At 40.7% G+C, this 27204-nt stretch overlaps 1 protein-coding gene across 6 annotated transcripts in view; it reads right to left on the bottom strand.

The window, feature by feature from the left end:
* The window catches only part of lnx1 (ligand of numb-protein X 1), a 111971-nt gene that overhangs the window by 977 nt on the left and 83790 nt on the right, over nucleotides 1-27204 (bottom strand). For 3 of the 6 annotated variants that reach the window (XM_034180507.1, XM_034180509.1, XM_034180511.1), the window contains 6 exons: nucleotides 13976-14184; nucleotides 13481-13900; nucleotides 12578-12712; nucleotides 7427-7604; nucleotides 4065-4311; nucleotides 64-222 (listed from right to left, as the gene is read on the bottom strand). In XM_034180507.1, the coding sequence (XP_034036398.1) occupies nucleotides 64-222; nucleotides 4065-4311; nucleotides 7427-7604; nucleotides 12578-12712; nucleotides 13481-13900; nucleotides 13976-14184 (1348 nt within the window). Of the gene's footprint in view, nucleotides 1-63; nucleotides 223-4064; nucleotides 4312-7426; nucleotides 7605-12577; nucleotides 12713-13480; nucleotides 13901-13975; nucleotides 14188-27204 lie in introns of all 6 variants that reach the window. The other 3 variants (XM_034180506.1, XM_034180508.1, XM_034180510.1) reach the window with 1 other exon arrangement.

The raw sequence follows: 27204 nt of genomic DNA, 5'->3' as shown, positions 1-27204 counted from the left end.
GATGTGAATTTTGGAGCTGCTTTGGCTGTTGTTCTGAAGAACTGACATGCATAGCCTCAGTACCTTATCCTGCCATCGTTATAAGCTGGCGTCCCCTCGACAATGGAGCGGATAAAAAAGGACTGATTGCAGTTGACCTCTTCCTGACCTCCAACAATACTGAAGCCCAGGCTGCCTGAAGTGCTCCGTCGCAGCACAATGTCTTTGCAGCAGTAGAGGTGCCTGCGTGAGCCAAGCCACAGAGTAAAATCCATCACCTCTCAACTACAACTTGAAAATGATATAGATGGTTTACCGCATACTGCCAGTAACGCACAGCTTTTATTTGTGCCACAGGATCAGATGACATTCCTGGTAACTTCTTCACTTTATACTGAACACATCCATTGGCGGATGAGAATCTTAAGTTTGTGGCATGCACTCAGGTCCATAAGTATTTGGACAATGGCCTTATTTTTTCTAACACCACCACAATGGAGTTAAATGAAATGGTGAAGATGTGCAAAAGCCTCACTCCCCCCACAGCCAAAAGAGTCTCTGGTCCCTCAGGCCAGAGCTCGGGTTTTAGCTGACTGGACAGAGCTTCCACCTCCCATGCTGGAGATTGTGAGTTCGTGTCCCAAGGGGAGCAAGTGGGAGGAGTCATAACAGAAACAACTCAGATGAGAGAAGAAAGAAAGAAAACTGGCTGTAAATGTGATAAATTATATTAACAATAATACTTATGTTCAGTCCATTCATGGCCTCTGAAAATTGAAAGATTGTGTAAACAAATTGCTGTAATTCAAAAATTATTCAGAAATCACTTTCCAACTGCTTATTGCCCCGACTGAAAATGTTTGTTATTGTTTACTGCTTTCAAACAGACCAATGCCATCACAGAAAACGATGAAGAAATTGTTGAAATGACAATACAAGCATGAATCGTGGCATAAACACTCACAATGAGATACTTTACAAATTTTTCGAATAAGCCAAGAGCAAATCCAAAATAACCGCAATTTGTTTTCAAGATGGTCACCAAATTTCCAGTGAAAATTCAGTTTTTCCCATATCGCTGAAGATTATTGATGGTTTTGAATTAATACTCGGTCTGTTACAATTTTCTTTTTTAATTCTAAACCAGATTTGCCATTAAGTATCCCTCAAGAGACCTTTATGGATCTGTAAAATGTGTGAATACAGTAAAACTCACACATAATGGATTCAGGTGGACCAGCAATTTGTCTGTTATAATCAAAATCCATTATATGTATAAAACAGACAAACAAAATCTGTTATATGTATAAAATGGACAAAATTAGTTATATTGATGTCATGGATTAGTTACAGTCAAGAGACGCCGAGCGATCTACGGGGAATCCTAAATCTGGACCTGCCTAATTTAATGACAGGGTCAAAAATTCCTCTGGAAAAAAATAAATAAAATAAAGGCCTACTTTAAATTGGTGGCATTATGTCCATAAAAAAATTACATTTTGGTCAAGTCACTCTTTTCTAAGTCCGCTGCAGAGTGTTCCTTAAAATCCTCTACAGCTCTGTAACTCCATGGCTATGCAATGACGTCATTGTACGTGAAGTTCTCCATCGTGTCTTTATGCGATTTTTCTGGATTATGCTTTTTCTGTATGAGCTCTTCTTTCTACAATCATCTACTGTACCGCCAAGTCAAATGTAAGGTGTACAGTTTACTCCATGAATTGCAGGTTATTTGAGTGTCATTTTCCAACTTCGTGTTGTGAAGTTTGTCATATTTGCAGACTTTTGTGCCACAAATATTTGATCAATGATCGAAATGTAATCGTGTGCACACTGCAAAAACTATTAAAATATGACAGGAGAGGAAAGAGCGAAAAGTGACAAATCACAGCATTTGCATCTCTGATTTAGCAGGTGCACATCAGACTGCAGGTTCCGGGTCTGAGCACGGTATGAAAAAAATAAACGACTGGTCTTTTAATCACGGAAAATCGGTGCCTGCTTTCCTCAAAGTGATGAGTGTCCATGCTGAACTTAATTTCGTACCTCTGTTTCCGTCCATGTCCAGACTGCTCTGTCTGGTACATGCAAGGGGTTTTTCATGAAAATGCATTGTGGTCAGACAGGATGAAAATCCGGTATATACAATGTTTATTACATGGAAAACCGTACAAAAGCATTGCGACTTTTGCTATTGTCCAGTGAGGGTGAATATCTGGTTTATACGCTGATAGTTTAGGCAAGTATTACTGTATTCTTATGGCATAGCATTGTTTCAGCACAAATTAACATTTAATTTTCTCTAGCAGGACAGATACAAAAACACTTTACGTGCAGGAATAAGCAATATGTATAGTTTGCATTAAAACTGGACAACTAATACATTTTCATCTTAACATGACAAGATTTGTTCCATATTCATTGTTACAGTAAAAAAAATACACTAGTTAGTGGTACAAATCAGTGATGTACATTCCAGCTTGTTCCATTTGGACAGTTTTACTCTTCAGACACTGACAAGTTCCATACATAAATGTTGATTTGTTCATCTTTCTCTAATGGTATTTGCTTCAGAATACTAAAAGCATGAATAAAAACAAATCATTCCATATGCTGTTTCATTCATTAGAAATGTAAACAGTTTATTTTCTCCATTCCTCGAGGCAGCCATCTTGGTGTTTTGCTTGGCTCATTAGTTAAATTTGAAGAGTTCTCAAATATGCAGATGACACTACAATAATTGGACTCATCACTAACAATAACGAACATCATTACTGTGAACAGGTCACCCAAGCAATCACTTGGTGCCAAAACAATAACCTACAGCTTAACCCATCAAAAACCCAGGAACTCATAGTCAACTTTTCACGCTCACCCTTTCACAAAATCCCCATCTTCATCTCTACTCAGCCCATCTCCATCACTGAGTCATTCAAATTCCTAGGTACACACATCAGTAACACACTCAAATGGAAACTGCATTTGGAATCCAAATTTACAAAAAAGCCAATAAAAGATTATTGTTTTCTCAGACAGCTCAAAAAATTTTGAGTCAGACACAACATCCTGCTTCAGTTTTACACCGTCATCATTCAAAGCATACTCACCTCATCAATAATTGTCTGGTACGGAAATTTGGACTCCTATTCATGCAATGTACCATAAACGTATCACACAACGGGCAGTAAAAATCACCTCTGACCGCTCACACCCTGCATATCACCTGTTTACACTGTTGTCCTCTGGAAGACGCTACAGGCCCCTGCCAATGAAATCAGTCAGATTTAAAAACAACTTTTTCTCAACAGCTGTACAGACACTAAACCAAGTCATTAACTAATGTTTCTATGTGTATTTTTATATTTACTGTTTGTTTGTTGTGTAGTGACACAGAAATGTGAGCATTTCATGCTGTACTGGAAACAAATTTCATTGTTGTGTGGTCATTAATAAATGAATCGTGAATCTTGAATCTACTCCAGTATGAATGTTCACCAACACTTTACTTGAAGGTATCGCCAACAACTTGACAACTGGATATTAATCAAAGCGATATAACCAGAAGTTAGTCTTTGACCTTTTTGGTCTTCAGTTGTATGCCAACTTGTCAACTTGTCATCACAAAAACCGAATGACACTTGATGACGGCAGTCATAAACATTTATGACATTGACATAATGTTTATGACACATTCGAGACAGTGTCATGTAACAGTTATGACACTGTCATGTCACTATTATGATGATACCTTCAAGTAAAGTGTTACCGAATGTTCTTGCCAAGGTTCATACTTGTATCCTTTGAACTATTCTCCCCCAAAATCACCAGTTAGCTACTTTACTATGCGCTTCCAATTCAGAGATAAGGAGAAAAAATGCTGCATTGTACCAAAGGTTTTCTATTGTCAGAAGTTCTTCTGACATAATGGTGAACTTATTAATGCAAAAAGTTAGTTTGGAATGCGTAATGAGCATTTTCTCACCAGCTGGTGACAATTCACCACCTGGCAGAGGTCAGGGGGTGGAATTTATACTGAGTTGAAAAGAACACTTGTGCAGTGGAGTGTGAGATGACGGGGTGCTCACCTTGGTAGCTGCAGCCATGAAACCCACATTGGGGAGTAATCGTCATTCGACAGCGGGCTCTTTGTGCTGTCCGGGAGTGATGGCGTGAGGCATGGCTGCATGGCGCACTCTGGGAGGCTTTCCTCCGGATGACGCATCTCCAAGACCTTGAGCATGACTGGAGAGGAGGTGTTCTTCAAGTTGGCCACTGCTTCGCTTCGCGTCACACCTGTCAAATCCACCCCGTTCACGTTTAGGAGAATGTCACCTGAAGGGATAAAGTGGACAGCACAGGTCAGCCCCTGTCCGGGGTTTCTGCCCGGGTAATTGCTTTTCAAAAGACCACACAGGACAGAGACTCATTATGTGCCTGTTTAACATTCAAGAACCTCTCTGCTGGAAAACAAAGGGGACGGGGATGAAAAACAAGAGCCACCTGTGCTTAATAAAGCCTCCTAGTGATGAAAGTGGACAAAAAAAAGTCCAGTCTCGTAGCATTTTACTTAATGGATTTAAAGTACTAATTCATGGAAATGGAACCTTTATTGCAACACAAAGCATGTGTTTCATAAACACACAAAAAGAGGCAGGCACCGCTGCTGCATCGCGCAGGAATACATGATGCACGTTTTGAAAGGCAAACAAGACAAACGGCTGGATTTAATTGTGTAGCAAAGCCTTTATGTTGTGTCGTCCCCCATAGCATGTCTCTCATTTATCTCATGAGCAGAGAGGTAAGCTAGTCACCCAAGTTATGAAGCAGAAAAATTTGAAAGTAAGCTTGTGTGACGCCATTACATCTCATTATCACTCTGGCGCATCACCAGTAACACAAGAAGGGGAGCATGACTAGAAGTAGAGATAAAAAAAACTACTAGTTGATTAATTCTGCACTTTTTGTCAGTCTAATGTAGTTTTATGAGTGGAATTGCATGTCTTCTCCATGTCTGTGTGGATTTCCCGCTGCTAAGCCCCATTCTCACATTCACAGATGTACACCCTGGAAGGTCACAGTCTAAACCAAACCAACTTTTTTAGGTTCCTTAGATGACCCCAAAACACAATCAGGATGTTCCCAAAAATAAAAACTGGCCTCATGTCATTTATCCAAGATGGCGTCCAAGATGGCCGTCAAAATAGGGTTTTTCACTAAAACACCTTTAAACAACATATAAACAACTTAAATATCACAGAGATTCAATGGGAAGACCATTGCGGGTCACAGCAAACTCATTTGTGCCTAAACTAAATTCATTCATGGGTTTAAGATTCAAAATGGCGTCCAAAATGGCTGCCAATAGACCCTTGATCTTTTTTTAGCTGTCTCTAATTGATAAAACCAAAGTATTCGCATCGATTTGGATGACATGATGGAACACTCTGATTTATTGCGTGACAGACATTCATGATAACATTTTTACACACTGCCTTGAACGCAATGTGAGCACGACACCCGCCTATAACCACCTTCTTGACTTTGCAGCCAATCAGACAGCCACTGATTCATGACTGGCTAAGGACCGCCCATAGGGGGCCAGCCCACACTCAGGAACAAAAGTTAACATAAAGAGGAAATCTAGGCTCTTTGTTCCAGATATTGCATGTGATCTGTTTAAAGACCCCAGCGCTGCTAGATGACTCTCTGTAATCAGTGTAGGCACTTTTTCAATACCCCCGGGAAGACTCAGGACTAGGTCTAGGGCTGGGTATCAATAAAAAACTTTCTATACTAGTAACAATTTCGATACCTTCACTTCAATACCGATTCTTGAACGATACTATTTTCGATACCAATTTATAAGATCAATTCTAACACAAAGAAAATTACATTACACATAGTACAACTCTTGACTTTTATTTTGCAGCTTTGGTAATTTTCCACTCCAAGCAGTTTTCTTACAGAAAAAATAAACAACAAATGATTTCCAGTGCTAAAGAACACTTGAAAATGCTTTGTAGTATTTGTCAAAAGTATTTCCTTTCAGACATTTTGGCATGAATGTCTCTCCATAGAATCTGAGCTGAGCTCAGCCGGCTGCTGCACGTCAGCGCAGAACATCTCATTTTGGGAGGAAAAAACTTTTGATCGATTGCAGTTTATTGTTTGTATGACAATGTTTGAAAAGAGGTGTCATTTGATTTAAACAGCGATTCGCTTTGACGTTATTAATTCCGACCGTACTCTATCTTTCTAAAGTGACTTGCTCGGTAGAGAGCTGCGCAGCATTTGGAGCTGTTTGAACAGAACGTTTCTTTCTTGCAACAAGACAGGAGTCCCGGTTAGTGACTTTAATCCGCACAAAAGTGATTCAGGATTGACATATTTTAATGGCTCTGAGGGGGTTTAAGAAGTGGATTTTTCGCTTCTGAAAGACAGCGAACTAAAGAACTGAAGCAGTGGGTCGGAACAGTGCTTCATTGCTTCAACCTTCAAAACAATGCACTAAGTTGCAGTTGAAGCGGAGTCCGTTGGTGGAGATTTTGAATCAGGCTGCTTGTGCTCTGTAACGTCCACAGGCGGACTTGAATGCTGAGAGGAGGATGGCTGTGGACCGCTCTTCTTGCACCTGATTAACCTCTGGGAACCGAAACGTGGCACCGAAAGATGAGGCATGTTTGATACTCGGTACTACCGAAGCATTTCGGTCGGTGCCACAAAAGAACTGAAGTTCGGTACCCAGCCCTAACTAGGTGAAGAGATGATATCTCCACACTGGCCTGGGAAGGCCTCGGGATCCCCTTGTCAGAGGTGGTAAATGTTTGGGGTCCCCTGCTGGAGCTGCTGACCCGCGACCCGATCTCAGATAAGCGGTTGAAAATGAGTGATGAGTGAGTTATCCGTTTTTAAACACAGTGCCTGTGGCAGAACTGCAATACTGCTTCCTTACTTGTGTTGTTCTTCTAGTTATTTGTGTTCTATTCTGTTTCCCATTTCCTCAATTTTAATTTTCAGCATTTTTACACAACACACTAATTATGTACTACAACACACATTCTGTTCCCTAACACAATACACTATGCTAAGATTTGTGTTTTTGTTTAAGAGCGTTAGAAGCCTATTTGCGGCGCGCTGAACCATAACAGCAGTTTTCTGCTGAATGAATAACCTTCATAATGAAACATGAGTCTTAAGTGTTCATCAATCACTTCATCTGTCGTCAACAAACGATTCACCACCAAAGACTAATCCTTGACAGTCTGCCTACTGCCATGTGCATGACAGCAATGCAAAACGAATGTTCCATTTAGTAAATGAGTCATTATTTTTGCTAAAGGACTTCACCTGATGTGCTTGGTGTCACCAAACACTCTGACAAATGGATTGGCTATGCAGGTGATTAATGAAGACCTACATCAAGAGGCGCATTAGTCGGACATCTTACCTTTGCGGATGGACCCCTCCTGTCCCACCACTCCATTGGGGTCTACATTAGTGACATAGATGGGGAGGTCCCAACTTCGGCTGGACATTCCTCCTGCCACTGTCATACCCAGTGAGTCGTACGGCTCCTTCGTCAGGGTAACGGTCTTCTCGTAGCACGCAGGCTTCTGACAGGAGTCCTGTACAGGATGCAAGCGACAAACAACGGAGTTGCGTTAGAGAACAAAAATACTCTTGGACCTTGTAACAGTTTTACACACAGAAGTTTCGTAATTAATATTGTCGCCCTCCCATCTTGAGTTCTCAGTCATGTAAACATAGTAACTCAAAGGGAAACATGATACAAACTTAATTATTAAATCAAGGGCACCTTCTACAGACTACATAACCTAATTAGAATCTGACGCAGGCAATAAGAATATTAATAAAGGTTGTTTTCTCTGAGGCCTGCGATAAGGCCTTCATGGTAGAAGTCATACACAGGTACACTGACATAGCTGCTAATTAACAACAGCTCATTGGTGTGACTGCTGATTGGGAATGCATCATGTTTGTGGAGGGCGGGGGGGGGGGGGGGGGGGGTGCACACATTATTAATATACATGATGTGTGATTTTGTTTACTCGAACAGAGTGTGTGTGTGGGAGAACGTGAGTGAGACTTCATTTCTCATAAGGGTGTTAGTGAGTCAGATGGGAGACAGTGAGGCAGAGAAGATCGGCAATAAATAACACATGGACATGCTGAGGTCGATGATGGGATGGCACGTGTGCTGTGTCGCCAATGTGCTGCATTCACACATTTTGATCACACTCACAGGAGGTCATCAGTCACATGACCAGGCCTAAGGACACTTTATCTGTCTTGGATGCTTCCCACATTACTGCCTCTGAAGCATAACAGCCACACAGCGTACACCTTTGTGTGTACAACTACTATAACTTGTTCAAAATGTGTAGTTCCGGTATTTTACAAACAGAATTATTTTTAACTCCAGTGATACTCAGAAAAATAACTGCAGAATTAACTGGCACCTTCATAATTAATTGATTAATTTAATAATAATAATAATAATTTTATTTAGAGGTACCTTTTTGAAGACATTCAAGTACACTTACAAACAATAACATCATAGAAGTAAAATAAACTAAAACAACAAAATGTGAAACAACAAAGCAAAATGAAAAACGAGCAATCAGAGATTTCTGACATCCGTGAAGGGTTGACGATGACTCAAAATAAAGGATATGTGATTCACTTCGTAACCCAGACTTTACCTGTGATCCAGATTCCACAACACAATGCAATAATTGCATTCTGATCCAGGTGGTCTGACTGAACTGATATTTAATTCGCAAGCTGAAACAAAGTAGTGTCTTTTTGATCTTTGTTTTACATTGTGATGTGATAGCTGTGAAGTAGTTTTGAAGGAATCCTTAAGGGCCCCTTCACACATTGCACAAATGAGGCCGAATGGCGCATGAAGGAGGAATCATATGTTATTTGTGAAAACTCTGAGCCACCTCTAATGCCTCGTACAACCATTCATGTACACCAGTAGCCGAAAGACAGAGAGTGCCCTGTGAGTGCCCATTCGATCCCTCTCTCAGCAGGTGTCGGCCGAATTCCAGGTGCCACACAGAAGGTGCCACAGACATGATCACATGAGGACCAAGCAGAGGGCCGGCCAGCCACGTCTGAGCACACACAGCACGGTAAGGCCCAGCCACAGACTGACAGCTCTACGCCGTGAGGCGCGTGTGTGTGCCTGTTGTCCTCACGTGAAAACACATAAAAACATATATCGCCTTTGTGACGGGCTGCAGCGAGCGCACAGAGTGCACATTGACAGGCTGTGCCAGGCGAAATGGACCGTCAGCTCATGTACACTCGACAGGTGATCTGAATGTCAAGCTCACACGTGGGTGACATGACATTCAGATCACCAGCTGAGTTTAGACATCACAGTTGGTACGAGTTTGGTTTTTACATACAGTAGCTTGTCGCACTGAGCTGCAGTCAGCCACTTCAGCACTGTGAGACAAAGTGTAAATGTAAACTCTCTTTTTTCATTACTCACTCACTCATCTTCAACCGCTTATTCCAATTCACGATCTCTAATTAAGAGTCTATCCCAGCAGTCATAGAGTTTGAGGCAGGGTACACCCTGGACAGGACGCCAACCTGTCGCAGGGCCACATATAGACAAACAAACACATTTACACCTACGGACTATTTAAAGTTTCAAATCCACCTAAACTGCATGTCTTTGGATGTGGGAGGAACCCGAAGCACCCGGAGGAAAGCCATACAAACACGGGGAGAACACGCAAACTCCACACAGAAAGGCCACAGGTGGGAATCAAACCGATAACTTTCTCTGCTGTGAGACAACAGTGCTAACCACTAATCCACCGTGCTGCCCCTCTTTTTTTCATTAAGCATTTAAAAATTGGATTTAATCTCTTATCATTTGTGTTGGGCTGAATTTTCTGTGCATTACACTGTGTTTTGTAATGTGGAGTTCTCCATGTAATGTGGAGTTGCGTCAAAAATGGGCATCTGGCATAAAACTTGTGCCAGAATCAACATTGCAGGTCCACCTTGGATCTGCTGTGGTGACCCCGAGTGAAAACAAGGGAACAGCTGAAGGGACTTACTTTTACAAAAAATGTTATTAATGTTTTCAACAAAAATATCATCAAAAATTTCAAGAAGCACATAGAACTTTTATTATTAAACATACATAACAGAGTCTGACTGTTTCCTAACACTGTTCCATGCAAATATTATTTTAAAGATTGGCCAGCAGATGTCGCCATATGTAATTGTATCAAAGCTTCAGAACACTGAACCATTGCTTCGGTTTCTCCATCACTAATTTTCATAAATAAAATGCATCAGCAACCACTAATTATTACCACATATGCCCGGATAGACTTATAACTATAAATACTTTAATGTTGTGTTGTGAACCATGACATTAATTAACGTGCGACGACTTTTAAACACTTACTGAAGAACGAAGCAGAGAGTAAGTCACCGAGATCTTCTCACATAATGTCTAATCCAGTGTGCTTCTCTGAGCGCCTTTAAAACAGACTGAATTATAGCGCATGCTAAACACTTTGGCATAAATTTAAAAATGCATAAATAACAAAAATGTGCAAACTAATTCTCACATTTATATAACTGTCAATCAAAAGGGGATTCAGCCTTTCGACTGATCAGCCAATCATTGTTCAGGCCGCCCACAGCTCCATTCAGCCCCAGCGACGCTATATGTCCAGGGGTGTGGCAAAATTATGGCTTTATCCAATGACCATCGCGTTTTGTGGCAATGAAAAAAACCTTTCCAGACAGTCCCATTGAAGTGAATGGATGCTCGGCTTCTACAGGAAAACGCATTGACCAAAGACCATATGAGAAAAAGATTTAAGAGAAGTTAACAAAATAGTCAGTCAATTTATGATAAGTAGCTGATTCTGAACAAACCCGTCTTCAAGATGAACATGTTCTAACACATTTGTAGTCAATTAAATGATAACAAACAGTACATATTTGACCATTTAATTTTTTGATATTTTAGGGGAAGCTGAGCTTCCCTTGCAGTCTTAGAGAAACTGCCTCTGGTGGTGATGTTTTCTGTCTAAACTCGAAAGTGGACTGACCTCATATGCACCGTGCTGTGTACTGTGAGTGAAGTTCTGCACTACTGAACTGTCGCCTGCGTACTGTACGGTTATACATACATTGTGACAGCCTGAGTTATAACCCTGAGTGATATGTACATTTCACATTTATTTCACCCTTTGAATTAAAGCTTTGAGTTAACACTACAAGTACACGTTGACTGTTTCATTTAAAGCATTTGTGGTGGCGTACAAAAAAATTACAAATGTTGTGCCACTGTCCAATTGCTTATGTACCTGACTGTATATGGCACAGATCCCATCACATATGATAAGACCTTTACAGAACGAGCATGAAAGACTGAATGCAATTTGTCATCTGCTAGGAGGTCCTTATCAAAGCTATAATTTACATATGATATATGTGGTGTATCATGGTTCAGTTCCTCTGTCTGATTGTCCTCAGCGTGGATGGAGAGCAACTCATGCATCAGACCATTTGTCAAACATTTAAGAGCACACCATACAGTTTGAATTACTCAGAAACATATGACCCAGAGTTCTATCTATTTATCTGAAATAGATTTCTGTGATCAACATGCAGAAAAGCATCACTTTCTATCCTTGACTGATTGATTCATGTACATATGTGGACATTTATGAAGTCCTGTCTGTGTGTATGTGGGTCGGGTCCTACCTAATACAATTGACAGTTTGAATTACTCATTGTGAAATTGTAGAATGATCTCCCTGAAGAGATAAACCAGACAGATTCTGTAGAGTCATTCAAGTCCAGACTACAGGCTCATCTGTTCTTCTTCTTTTATGGCTAGCATACAGGTGTAGTATGGAATTATGTTTCCTCTCCTTTAAATAATAATATTAATAGCAATAGAACACTTCTCAACCTCACTATATGTAAATTCTGGGTCTGTTAATGAAGCACAGGGTGAACTACTGGTGATCACTTTTGGTAATCTCTCTGCTTTCTTGTTGAATTACTGCTGCTGAACTAATGCCTTAGGTGCTGTTATTTCCAGGAGACTGATTCTGCTCTTTTTCTCTCTGTACAAGGCTGTCCCAGGCTGGTGCTGCACCCAGAAGTCCAGACTAACCTGGCATTGGCATTTGATGTCGGTTATTCGAAATATTCAAGGGCTGAAACTAGAGACTCTGCACCAAGATGGAACATTTGTACCTAAATAACTGTTTCTTTCCTTCATCTTTTGTAAAAATCTTCTTAGAATGGCTCAAGTAGTGGGTCAAGTCTCCTTGAGGTTTCTTCTTCAAAACCTGTATGTATCTGCTCGGCGGGGGGGTTGGTAAGGTTGAACCTTACCGGTGTGAAGCACCTTGGGCCAGCGTTGTTGTGATTTGGTGTTATATAAATAAATGAATTGCACTGAAATTGGAGACCACCAGCAGAATTAGATTATGCATTGATGGTAAATCATGTGCCTGTGCATCATTTGTATCTCAAACAGAATACATAACAAGAAGAAGGGACAGATGGTTCTCACCAGTAGTGTCTGCTCCATGTCCACAGGGGAATACGGTGGAGGACCATCCATGCCCCATGGAGCTTCTTGTAAGATATCTGGGGTTGGCAGGCAGATCTGACGAGACACTATGAAGTGGACAACTTCCACGCTTGCCTAAAGAACATTAAGAGAACAGAGAATGTAGACATGAACTTGTATTGATCCTACAGGGAAACCTTGGTTGTGTGCAGATGTGCAGCAGTAACCTATTGTGTAATTTGTCCCTTTGCAGTGACTCTGGTGAACTGCTATTTCAGACACTCTTTCACCCAATCAAATGTAAATGGTCCAAATGTAAATGGTCCAATACACACAAACTAGCCTGCTCTTCAGTCCAACTTCAGCTTTCCTCTGAGAGTTCTCCTAGTGTCGGCAGCATGGAGCTGACTCCTGTATTAGCCAGTCCAGGCCATTATTGCCATAATTGGACCAATTTAATTTCTTTCCTGGCAGTTCTTAATCTAGAGCAGAAAGTGAAAGTGTCTTCTCTGAGAGGCCATTTTGGCTCCACAGAGACCAAGAAGAGCTGTTCAGCCTTAGACAGGAACTCTAAGCCCACTGACCCTGCACAGTTGGCTCCAAATACACTGCAATTACCCATAATTAACTACAAACACACCCCCTTTGACCGGCATCAACCGGGAACCAGAGGCAGCAACATAGCCCAGTTTGTCAGGGATTCACTGCAATTAAATACTAACTGCAGTGAACACAGAACCAACAACACAACACCATTAGCTTGAATCACCACAATTATCTGTAATACTGCAAGAGAGCAGAATAACAGAACACTGTTATTGATGGTCTATGATGAGGCGAGACTCAGTTTGGCTGTCACCACTGTGAACTTTCTATAAAATATTAAAATATTAGCTGACTGACCTGGATAAGTAGAGCGGCATGTTCTGGTGCCCCGTAACGTAGATCATGGCCATTGATAGCCAGGACACGGTCACCAATACACAACTGTCCATCACGTGCAGCCAGGCCTCCCTCCAGCAGGTGAAATACATAGACTCCGTGCTCGTCTGGCCGCCTCACCAGCTTAATGCCCAACTGCTCATCTGGAGTGCTTTTATTCAGCACCACATGGACGCTATCATCCCTCAAAGGATGTTGAGGTGCACCATGAGACGGGTGGCCTGCAGCAATGTCATAACCATGCCCATAGCCATATGAGCCATGTGACCGGTAGCGATGGTGTTGTTCTCTGAGCACGGTTAGTCGTAGTAGTTGGCAAGGCTGTTTGAGGACTGCTGTGGCATAGCAGTGTGGTACATTGCTGATATCAATACCATTTACCTGAGGAAGGAAGTAAAGTCAAGATTAAAAAGAGAAATGTAATTTTGACCATGATGCTAATTGTTAGTATAATACCTTGAGGATCATGTCCCCAGGCAGCAAACGTCCATCACGTGCAATAATGCCTTCTGTATAGATGTCTTGAATGAGGATGCGAACCAAGGGCGTTTCATTACCCCCAACAATGCTGATGGCCAATGGGTCTGAGGGATCCACCCGAGTGATCTTAATGCTGGTAACTTCACCATCTGGGATCAGGTGATGGAGCTGTGGAAGAGCCAGCACTGCTGGAGAAAGTACGGTGAAAAAACAGGAAGATTTTACTTTACAGTTGAGTGAGAGAGGGAGAAAAAAAATTCTGAATGAAGGCCAAACAAAACATGGGAGGAAATGGAAGAAAGGAGGGGGAAATGGCAAGGGAGAAATAATCATAGACGGTTGTAGAAAGGTTCAGTTGTGGATCCAGCTGTCTGTGCTCCCTCAGGTTAGTAAAACAAACTTGTACAGGCTGAGGAGGAAAATATACTTGGCTGGTTATCCTTCTCAATGTTTGTATCATTAGTCACATGCATCTGTAGCAAGTATGCTTGGGAAAAACCTCCGATTCAGATTTCCACAATTATTATTACTTGAGCAGGGATCAAAATGTAATTACAATACCCACAGCCTTTACTAATATTCCAGCCAGTGTGTGGAAAATGTAAGTACTTATGGTTCTGACTCTGGAAGTTTTTTGTCTTCTCAATAATCAATAAAAATTTGATAATTTACAAGATGCATCATGAAACATAAGTCTGATTCCAAACAGTGCAGTTTCTGAGGAAGACTGTAAACACCTTCAACGTTCTTTTCTCATCTCACCCAGTAGAGAGTCCACTTGAAGCTTTGTGGTGTATCTTACACTCAACAAAAATATAAACGCAACACTTTTGGTTTTGCTCCCATTTTGTATGAGATGAACTCAAAGATCTAAAACATTTTCCACATACACAATATCACCATTTCCCTCAAATATTGTTCACAAACCAGTCTAAATCTGTGACAGTGAGCACTTCTCCTTTGCTGAGATAATCCATCCCACCTCACAGGTGTGCCATACCAAGATGCTGATTAGACACCATGATTAGTGCACAGGTGTGCCTTAGACTGCCCACAATAAATGGCAACTCTGAAAGGTGCAGTTTTGTTTTATTAGGGGGGGATACCAGTCAGTATCTGGTGTGACCACCATTTGCCTCATGCAGTGCAACACATCTCCTTCGCATAGAGTTGATCAGGTTGTCAATTGTGGCCTGTGGAATGTTGGTCCACTCCTCTTCAATGGCTGTGCGAAGTTGCTGGATATTGGCAGGAACTGGTACACGCTGTTGTATACGCCGGTCCAGAGCATCCCAAACATGCTCAATGGGTGACATGTCCGGTGAGTATGCCGGCCATGCAAGAACTGGGACATTTTCAGCTTCCAAGAATTGTGTACAGATCCTTGCAACATGGGGCCGTGCATTATCCTGCTGCAACATGAGGTGATGTTCTTGGATGTACGGCACAACAATGGGCCTCAGGATCTCGTCACGGTATCTCTGTGCATTCAAAATACCATCAATAAAATGCACCTGTGTTCTTCATCCATAACAGACGCCTGCCCATACTATAACCCCACCGCCACCATGGGCCACTCGATCCACAACATTGACATCAGAAAACCGCTCACCCACACGACGCCACACACGCTGTCTGCCATCTGCCCTGGACAGTGTGAACCGGGATTCATCTGTGAAGAGAACACCTCTCCAATGTGCCAAATGCCAGCGAATGTGACTATTTGCCCACTCAAGTCGGTTACGACGACGAACTGGAGTCAGGTCGAGACCCCGATGAGGACGACGAGCATGCAGATGAGCTTCCCTGAGACGGTTTCTGACAGTTTGTGCAGAAATTCTTTGGTTATGCAAACCGATTGCTTCAGCAGCTGTCCGAGTGGCTGGTCTCAGACGATCTTGGAGGTGAACATGCTGGATGTGGAGGTCCTGGGCTGGTGTGGTTACACATGGTCTGCGGTTGTGAGGCTGGTTGTATGTACTGCCAAATTCTCTGAAACGCCTTTGGAGATGGCTTATGGTAGAGAAATGAACATTCAATACACGAGCAACAGCTCTGGTTGACATTCCTGCTGTCAGCATGCCAATTGCACGCTCCCTCAAATCTTGCGACATCTGTGGCATTGTGCTGTGTGATAAAACTGCACCTTTCAGAGTGGCCTTTTATTGTGGACAGTCTAAGGCACACCTGTGCACTAATCATGGTGTCTAATCAGCATCTTGGTATGGCACACCTGTGAGGTGGGATGGATTATCTCAGCAAAGGAGAAGTGCTCACTATCACAGATTTAGACTGGTTTATGAACAATATTTGAGGGAAATGGTGATATTGTGTATGTGGAAAAAGTTTTAGTTCTTTGATTTCATCTCATACAAAATGGGAGCAAAACCAAAAGTGTTGCGTTTATATTTTTGTTGAGTATTGGCATTGAGAAGTTGAATTAAAAACAACTATTCTTTTTATTTTGGTCTTAAAAATGTTTTAATGACCATCCAAGAGGGTTCTTCTTAATTTAAACAGTCTAAGAAACCCAAATTATGACCCTTCGAGGTGCCGTTGTCTGTCTTCATTGCTGTGGAGAGTTGCCAAGGTCTCCTTCCCCTATGTGGTCCACATTGCTAGATGCAACAAAAGTCTTTGATTTAGAGGAGCCCCAACCTTGTTTAAGTTGTTGTTAACATTGTTTCCCAATTTTACATCATAGTACAGAAACAGCATTAGTGAAGGTTACAAATGATCTTCTTATGGCCTCAGACAGTAGACTCATCTCTGTGCTTGTTCTGTTAGACCTCAGTGCTGCTTTTGATACTGTTGACCATAAAATTTTATTACAGAGATTAGAGCATGCCATAGGTATTAAAGGCACTGCGCTGCGGTGGTTTGAATCATATTTATCTAATAGATTACAATTTGTTCATGTAAATGGGGAATCTTCTTCACAGACTAAGGTTAATTATGGAGTTCCACAAGGTTCTGTGCTAGGACCAATTTTATTCACTTTATACATGCTTCCCTTAGGCAGTATTATTAGACGGCATTGCTTAAATTTTCATTGTTACGCAGATGATACCCAGCTTTATCTATCCATGAAGCCAGGGGACACACACCAATTAGCTAAACTGCAGGATTGTCTTACAGACATAAAGACATGGATGACCTCTAATTTCCTGCTTTTAAACTCAGATAAAACTGAAGTTATTGTACTTGGCCCCACAAATCTTAGAAACATGGTGTCTAACCAGATCCTTACTCTGGATGCATTACCCTGACCTCTAGTAATACTGTGAGAAATCTTGGAGCCATTTTTGATCAGGATATGTCATTCAAAGCGCATATTAAACAAATATGTAGGACTGCTTTTTTGAATTTACGCAATATCTCTAAAATTAGAAAGGTCTTGTCTCAGAGTGATGCTGAAAAACTAATTCATGCATTTATTTCCTCTAGGCTGGACTATTGTAATTCATTATTATCAGGTTGTCCTAAAAGTTCCCTGAAAAGCTTTCAGTTAATTCAAAATGCTGCAGCTAGAGTACTAACGGGGACTAGAAGGAGAGAGCATATCTCACCCATATTGGCCTCTCTTCATTGGCTTCCTGTTAATTCTAGAATAGAATTTAAAATTCTTCTTCTTACTTATAAGGTTTTGAATAATCAGGTCCCATCTTATCTTAGGGACCTCATAGTACCATATCACCCCAATAGAGCGCTTCGCTCTCAGACTGCAGGCTTACTTGTAGTTCCTAGGGTTTGTAAGAGTAGAATGGGAGGCAGAGCCTTCAGCTTTCAGGCTCCTCTCCTGTGGAACCAGCTCCCAATTCGGATCAGGGAGACAGACATCCTCTCTACTTTTAAGATTAGGCTTAAAACTTTCCTTTTTGCTAAAGCTTATAGTTAGGGCTGGATCAGGTGACCCTGAACCATCCCTTAGTTATGCTGCTATAGACTTAGACTGCTGGGGGGTTCCCATGATGCACTGAGTGTTTCTTTCTCTTTTTGCTCTGTATGCACCACTCTGCATTTAATCATTATTGATTGATCTCTGCTCCCCTCCACAGCATGTCTTTTTCCTGGTTCTCTTCCTCAGCCCCAACCAGTCCCAGCAGAAGACTGCCCCTCCCTGAGCCTGGTTCTGCTGGAGGTTTCTTCCTGTTAAAAGGGAGTTTTTCCTTCCCACTGTTGCCAAGTGCTTGCTCACAGGGGGTCGTTTTGACTGTTGGGGTTTTTACGTAATTATTGTATGGCCTTGCCTTACAATATAAAGTGCCTTGGGGCAACTGTTTGTTGTGATTTGGCGCTATATAAATAAAAATTGATTGATTGATTGATTGAAAGAAACTATCCCTCATGTCCAAAATACTTACATTGTTGTCCTCAAAGAGTGTCCTTTGCCTTTAAGATTAAGGTGGTCTGCTCGGCTAGTTCCGAGTTTTGTCCACCACTCTGTGAAACAACTTAGGGTCCTAACTGGCAAACACACAGGCAGACCAGCAGCTCACACCTATCACCTGCCACATCCAGGTGTGTGTCTTCTTTGTCTTATCCAATCACTGAGGTCCTCAGTGTTTAGGCAACCATGTGTTGGCTCAAGGTCAGAAAAAGAGCCACAGCTGACATTACAGTGCATCTGGAAAGTATTCACAGCATTCCATTTTTCCACATTTTGTTATGTTACAGCCTTATTCCAAAATTGAGTCAATTCATTTTTTTTCTCTCAAAATTCTACACACAGTACCCCATAATGTCAGATCTCTCCAGAGATGATCAGTCGGATTAAGATCTGGGCTCTGGCTGGGCCACTCAAGGACATTCACAGAGTTGTCCTGAAGTCACTCCTTTGATATCTTAGCTGTGTGCTTAGGTTCATTGTCCTGCTGAAAGATGATCCGTTGCCCTAGTCTGAGGTCAAGAGCGCTGTGGAGCAGGTTTTCATCCAAGATGTCTCTGTACATTTCTGCATTCATCTTTCCCTCAATCCTGACTAGTCTCCCAGTTCCTGCTGCTGAAAAACATCCCCACAGCATGATGCTGCCACCACCATGCTTCACTGTAAGGTGAAGCCTTGTGTATGGTGCCTGGGTTCCTCTGAACATGACGCCTGGCATTCACACCAAAGAGTTCAATCTTTGTCTCATCAGACCAGAGAATTTTGTTTCTCATGGTCTGAGAGCCCTTCAGGTGTCTTTTGGCAAACTCCAGGTGGGCTGCCATATGCCTTTTACTAAGGAGTAGCTTCTGTCTGGCCACACTACAATATATGCCTGATTGGTGGATTGGTGCAGATGGTTGTCCTTCTGGAAGGTTCTCATCTGCCCACAGAGGAATGCTGGAGCTCTGAAAAAGTGACCATCGGGTTCTTGGTCACCTCCCTGTCTAAGGCTCTTCTCTCTCAATCGCTCAGTTTAGATGGGCTGCCAGCTCTAGGAAGAGTCCTGGTGGATCTGAACTTCTTCCAGTTATGGATGATGGAGGCCACTGTGCTCATTGGGACCTTCAAAGCAGCAGAAATGTTTCTGTACCCTTCTCCAGATTTGTGCCTTGTGACAATCCCGTCTCGGAGATCTGCAGACAATTCCTTTTACGTCATGCTTGGTTTGTGCTCTGACATGCACCGTCAACTGTGGAACCTTATATGAAGACAGGTGTGTGTGTATTTCCAAAACATGTCCAATCAACTGAATCTACCCCAGGTGGACTCCAGTTAAGCTGTAGAAACATCTCAAGGATGATCAGTGCACCTGAGCTCAGCTTTGAGCTTCAAAGCAAAGAGTGTGAATACTAATGTACGCATGATTTATTAGTTTTTAAATATAAATTTGAAAAAACAACAACAACAACAAAAAAAAAAAACATATATCCCAACAAGGTGTGACTAAAACATGGCTTATTTTCACCAGTTCTGACTGGAGCAAAATTCTAGCAAAATGTGAGAAACTTTTGGGAGGCCCTGCTAAGTGCTAAATCCAAGTAAATCCAATTCAATACAACCAAATACTAACAAATTGTCTGTAAAATGTTGGCCCACTAAAAAAAAAAAAAAAAAAAAAAAAAAAAAAAAAAAAAAAGTGATATGGTATATAACAGTTCAAATAACCCCGTCTTTCGGTCATTATTCAGTGCCCCGTCTGACGTGCTGACCAGAGGTGTGATTAAAATATGGGAAGGGTTATGCATAAACAAAGGTTGACTGATGAATGCTGCTGCATGCACAATGAGTTCCTGTAGTGCACAACTCAGCTCATTTGATTGAAGTCACTGTCCTCAGTCGATTTCCAGGGTTTAAAATAAAAATTGTTTATTCAAAATGATAACCGGAAAGTCCGTATTTAGCTTCCCAGACTGCCTTAAAATGCAGGAAAAAGGCTTTTGATTTTTTAATACTACTTTGGAAGGCTCTGCAACTTGTGTGTTGAAAAATCATACATTCAATTAAAAACTAAGAAACAAAACAAAAACAACAGAAAACAAAAACAAAACATAACAATAAATGTTTATATCGGATATTCTCAGGAATGAACCCTCTGGGGTCCGAGAGCATTTTTTGGACAGTTCACTCACCTGGCATAAATCTTTTATTATTGCTGTTAACAGCTCTCCCTGCATCCCACAATCAAGTTTTTAATGTCTATTTTCTTCAGGACAACCTGTTCTTTCATAATATATATGCTTTTGTTGTGTTTTATAAGTGTAAAAAAGGTTTACAATCAGAAATAACAAAGGAAAAAGTAAAGCGGAAAAATAATTTTCCACACACATTTATTCAAAACACACAGCAAACTATAATAAACAACTGTTTTGACACTTTATAAAGGTAATTTGAGGTCTTGTGTGAAAGACTGTGCAACAAAAAAGTTCAAACATAAACACAAATGCACATTTTGAACAATATATATAAAATGGTCTGTGCATTTTGTTTGTCTTCAACTCACAGCAATTTCTGTCTGCTATTACACAACAGTCACATCACAAATTTCTATTTCTACTGTGTTTTGGAGTCTTCTGTCTGACTGTGCAAGCAGCTTTCATTTCACACTTTGGTTCCTTACAGTCTGAGGAGCGGCCCCTCTTCCTCACCTCATTGATATGGTAAACAGTGCTTTACGCCAGAGGGAGAGTACCAGTATTCCAGAAATACTGGTACACACTCTTTGTTTGAGCACGTGAGATTGTCATGCGAGGCTCTCCATCTGCTCCATTTGCTTTCACTTTCGCTGTGCGTAATGGCGCAGGGTGCATTGGAGGAGTTAGGGGGCTATTCAAACGGGCCAACTAGTAAGATATCACTCCTGAAAATGATCTTTGGTTTATCACGTGAGGTAAATCTGCCCTACGATTGGATTTTGGAAAGCCATGTGACGGTGAACCAATTCCGATTGGACACTCACATTGCGCACATCATCACACAGCTTCTATGAGGAGTACAAAGATGGCCCATGGTGGATAAAAAAGTCCGGGGAGTTAACTTCTCAGCAAAAAAGTAAGTTTCTATCTCATATCATTAAAAAGTTATTTATAATTTTGTAAAGCTTGGTCCCAGCCATCGTATACGACGGCGTTGGCCCCAGAGGGTTAAAGCCCTAAACAAGACAACCACATCTCATGGGTATTGTGTAATGCCATGACAAAAAGGGATTTAATCTATTTGTGATACTGTCACGAAAAGTAGTAGATTTTCGTGATGGGATCACAAACTAATTTCATAATGGTATCACGAAATAAAAGATCAGGAACTGGAGTAAACTTTACTGATCCCACACCGGGGAAACTCACTCTCAAGAGTCGTACAGTAGTAAAGAAAATAAAAGTAAGAAAATAAAAAAGTATATTGTAATGTTTGCACAGGACAAATTGCCCAGTTGTGCATGTAATAAAGCACAAAAGGTGGCGGAAGGTGTAGTTAATCCTGCAAAATCAGCAGGTGGTTATGGTGCTAAAAACATTTTGCGGTATTATACAGTCTGAGTGCAGTAATAACTTATCTTAAAAAATATACTTCAATAATAAAACAATAAACACCAACAATAAAAGTACAAAAATACAGATTGCAGTCAAAAAAATTTTTTGACAGGTGTGACTTATAATACAGTAGAATACGAAAGAATACGGTCCTAAATGACAGTTTTTCTAGTCACACTGCACTTTGCCCACCTGAAACTCAATATTTTGTCCACATCACTGCAGATCACTTCAGAGATGCATCACACAGAGAGTTGCATCTGTTACATAACTGTCCTTTCTCCCCATCACACACCTGTCTCACCTTTGTTCATGCCATTGCTCACTGTCTCACTGACTCGTGCATTCAAGGCACAATACTCTGTTTTGATTTTGCTTTATGAATTCTGCTTTTCCTGTCATATTACTTTGCATGGATATGTCTCGTCTTCACTCTTCGTCTCCTCGTCCATCACTGTCTCTTCAGCTGCACGCGATGAATATTTAATCTATTTTCTCGGCTTCCTCAGTGATGGCTTTGGAAAATGATCTTGTCCCTGATCTTTCGTCATCACTCATGCTTATGTAAGTTTCTTCCTCCTCTTCCCATTGCACTGCACTTTCTCCTATGATGCATCAGTGCACTTAGTGCAGCAGCTAAGAGAATGCATAGAGCAAAATCGTGCAAATGGTGATACAAGCACTAAAGTTGGCACAAATACTCCTTAGACATTACTCTTTTGAACAAACTGACTGGCCACTTGAATTTTCAGTAGGTGGCCTGGGTCAATTGAAGAATTACACGGGGGTCAAAATTAAAAATGCTCAAATCATTTTGAAAACTACACCACATTATTTGTCTGATCGTAAAGATTCCAAAAAGGTATAGTTTGGACTATCTATGACTGAATGATCAGGAGTTATGGGGTAAAAACAGTAAAAATGGTGGCAAAAGTCAGTGTCAGTTTGTACAAGGGTCAAAAGTTAAAGTTGCTCCAATTTTGGTAAAAAATGATGCAAATTATTAGTTGAGTTAACAGGGTTCTAAAAAGGAATAGTTTGGACCATGTATCATGCTTAGTTATCATGTTACGGGGTAACAGATGTCACATATCATAGAATCCAACAGACGTTGACCTTGTTTGACCTTTACTTTGGAGACCAAACATTCAACACAATCAAAACTACTCCATTTATTAATCCTATTAGCTCAATGAATAATTTGCATCACTTTTTACCAACATTGAAGGAACTTTAACTTTTGACCCCTGTACAAACTGAAACTAACCTTTTTTGCTGTTTTTACCCTATAACTCCTGATCATTCAGTCACAGATAGTCCAAACTATACCTTTTTGGAATCTTTATGATCAGACAAATAATGTGGTGTAGATTTCAAAATGATTTGAGCATTTTTAATTTTGACCCCTGTGTAATTCTTCAATTGACCTGGCCACACTTTTTTTTAAAAGAGTAATGTCTAAGGAGTATTTGTGCCAACTTTGGTGCTTGTATCACCATTTGCACGATTGTTTCAGTTATCTGCTGCACTAACTCATGCAATCTGCAGCTGGATTATTAAAGAAACATATACTGCTGTTACGCTGTGGATGGACAGCTGTGTCACAGCTTAGGAAGCAGTGCAAATGCACATAGGCCAACATGCCCTCTCTTGCTGGAACTGTCTCCAGGGACTCAAAGTGTAGACAAAGCAGTCACGTCACACAACTATGAGGTCACTCAGAGTGCATATAAAAAGATTTACAATTCCACATGGTGTAATTTAAAAATATTGTCTCTTCCAGAAAAAAATCTGACCTTTTCATGAAATTATTTCCATTATCATTCAACACAGAGGTGATTTTATGTATCAGTGGGTGGATATTTTTGGCTGCACACATAAGCTCCAGCTCACCATAGCAGATCCACTATGCATCTACACTGGGATTTGGCACAGGTTTTGCCCCAGGTGCCCTTCCTGATGCAACGCTACATGGAGAAACATGATCACAGCTCCTGTTGTTCCCAGATACCAGATTGCAGGAAAGAGTTAGTAGTATCACGACGCATACAGCGCATCCAGAAAGTATTTACAGCGCTTCACTATTTGTGGGGCGGCACAGCAAAACAATTGCTCATCTTGTGATAAAAGCATGGAAATTGGCACACATATTCTAAATGAACTAATGCTTATTCTCAGATATGGCGCCATCCTGGAGCTGACCTCTAATGAGCTACAGGGGTCAATAAAGAATTACACAGCAGTCAAAATTTAAAAATGCTCCAATCATGTTGAAAACTATACCACATTATTTGTCTGATCATAATGATTCCAAAAAGGTTTTGTTTTTTGAGTGAAAAAATTATTTTACTGCATTTTGGAATAAGTCTGCAACATTACAAAATGTGGAAAAAGTGAAGCCCTGTGAATACTTTCCAGATGCACTGTAACGTGTGTAATAACTCATCATATATACATGTACTGTATCATAAATAAAAAAAATACATTATTATATGTCATTGTGAGCCATAATTATTCCATAGAGACTGTTCTATTGTTAAACGTATAAGCCAACTCAACTCTTTTGAAAACCACATGTATAATATTTAATCAGCACACCTCAGCTTTTGAAATGCAAATATATTATATATATATAGCAGAGTCTAGATGAATACAGGCGCTGGTCATATAATTAGAATATCATGAAAAAGTTGATTTATTTCAGTAATTCCATTCAAAAAGTGAAACTTGTATAATTTATGCATTCTTTCCACACAGACTGATATATTTCAAATGTTTATTTCTTTTAATTTTGATGATTATAACTGACAACTAATGAAAATCCCAAATTCAGTATCTCAGTAATTTAGAATATTGTGAAAAGGTTCAACATTGAAGACACCTGGTGTCACACTCAACTCAAAACACCTGCAAAGGCCTTTAACTGGTCTCTCAGTCTAGTTCTGTAGGCTACACAATCATGGGGAAGACTGCTGACTTGACATCTTGCCTGTGCTAATAACAAAAACGACTGGACTGCTGCTGAGTGGTCCAAAGTTATGTTTTCTGATGAAAGTAAATTTTGCATTTCCTTTGCAAATCAAGGTCCCAGAGTCTGGAGGAAGAGAGGAGAGGCACAGAATCCACGTTGCTTGAGTTTCAGTGTAAAGTAATGGTTTGGGGTGCTATGTCATCTGCTGGTGTTGGTCCACTGTGTTTTCTGATGTCCAAGGTCAACGTAGCCATCTACCAGGAAGTTGTAGAGCACTTCATGCATCCTGCTACCGACTTTATGGAGATGCAGATTTCATTTTCCAACAGGACTTGGCACCTGCACACAGTGCCAAAGCTACCAGTACCTGGTTTAAGGACCATGGTATCCATGTTCTTAATTGTCCAGCAAACTCGCCTGACCTTAACCCCATAGAAAATCTATGGCGTATTGTGAAGAGGAAGATGCGACACGCCAGACCCAACAATGCAGAAGAGCTGAAGACCACTATCAGAGCAACCTCATACCTCCTGAGCAGTGCCACAGACTGACTGACTCCATGGCACGCTTGGAGTCGCATGCTGCAGTAATTCAGGCAAAAGGAGCTCCAACTACATACTGAGTGCTGTACATGCTCATACTTTTCATGTTCATACTTTTCAGTTGGCCAACATTTCTAAAAATCCTTTTTTTATATTGGTCTTTGGTAATTGGTAATTTCTGAAATACTGAATTTCGGATTTTCATTAGTTGTCAGTTATAATCATCAAAATTAAAAGAAATAACCATTTGAAATATATCAGTCTGTGTGTAATGAATTAATATAATATACAAATTTCACTTTTTGGATGGAATTACTGAAATAAATCAACTTATTCATGATATTCTAATTATATGACCAGCACCTGTACAGTAGTGTTCAGAATAATAGTAGTGCTATGTGACTAAAAAGATTAATCCAGGTTTTGAGTATATTTCTTATTGTTACATGGGAAACAAGGTACCAGTAGATTCAGTAGATTCTCACAAATCCAACAAGACCAAGCATTCATGATATGCACACTCTTAAGGCTATGAAATTGGGCTATTAGTAAAAAAAGTAGAAAAGGGGGTGTTCACAATAATAGTAGCATCTGCTGTTGACGCTACAAACTCAAAACTATTATGGTCAAACTGCTTTTTTAGCAATCCTGTGAACTAGTATTTAGTTGTATAACCAAGGTTTTTCATGATTTCTTCACATCTGTGAGGCATTAACTTTGTTGGTATGGAACCAAGATTTTGCTCGTTTACTAGTGTGCTTGGGGTCATTGTCTTGTTGAAACACCCATTTCAAGGGCATGTCCTCTTCAGCATAAACATGCCCATATCATGATGCTTGCACCACCATGCTTCACTGTCTTCACTGTGAACTGTGGCTTGAATTCAGAGTTTGGGGGTCATCTCACAAACTGTTTTTGGCCCTTGGACCCAAAAAGAACAATTTTACTCTCATCAGTCCACAAAATATTCCTCCATTTCTCTTTAGGCCAGTTGATGTGTTCTTTGGCAAATTGTAACCTCTTCTGCATGTCTTTTATTTAACAGAGGGACTTTGCGGGGGATTCTTGCAAATAAATTAGCTTCACACAGGCGTCTTCTAACTGTCACAGCACTTACAGGTAACTCCAGACTGTCTTTGATCATCCTGGAGCTGATCAATGGGTGAGCCTTTGCCATTCTGGTTATTCTTCTATCCATTTTGATGGTTGTTTTCTGTTTTCTTCCACACGTCTCTGTTTTTTTTGTCCATTTTAAAGCATTGGAGATCATTGTAGATTTTTTGCACCTGTGTATAAGTTTTCCCCTCTCCAATCAACTTTTTAATCAAACTATGCTGTTCTACTGAACAATGTCTTGAACGTCCCATTTTCCTCAGGCTTTCAAAGAGACAAGCATGTTCAACAGGTGGTGGCTTCATCCTTAAATAGGAGACAACTGACTCACACCTGTTTGACCAACAAAACTGATGAACTCACTGACTGAATGCCACACTACTATTATTGTGAACACCACTTTTTCTACTTTTTTTACTAGCCCAATTTCATAGCCTTAAGAGTGTGCATATCATGAATGCTTGGTCTTGTTGGATTTGTGAGAATCTACTGGTAACTTGTTTCCCATGTAACAATAGGAAATATACTCAAAACCTGGATTAATCTTTTTAGTCACATAGCACTACTATTATTCTGAACACTACTGTATATTGATAATGTGGACAATATGTGACATTCTGCCT

This window comes from Thalassophryne amazonica, chromosome 10 (assembly GCF_902500255.1).
Source record: "Thalassophryne amazonica chromosome 10, fThaAma1.1, whole genome shotgun sequence".
Taxonomy (NCBI): Eukaryota; Metazoa; Chordata; class Actinopteri; order Batrachoidiformes; family Batrachoididae; genus Thalassophryne; species Thalassophryne amazonica.
The sequence above is the reverse complement of the archived record's forward strand: the minus strand, read 5'-3'. Positions and strand labels throughout refer to the sequence as shown.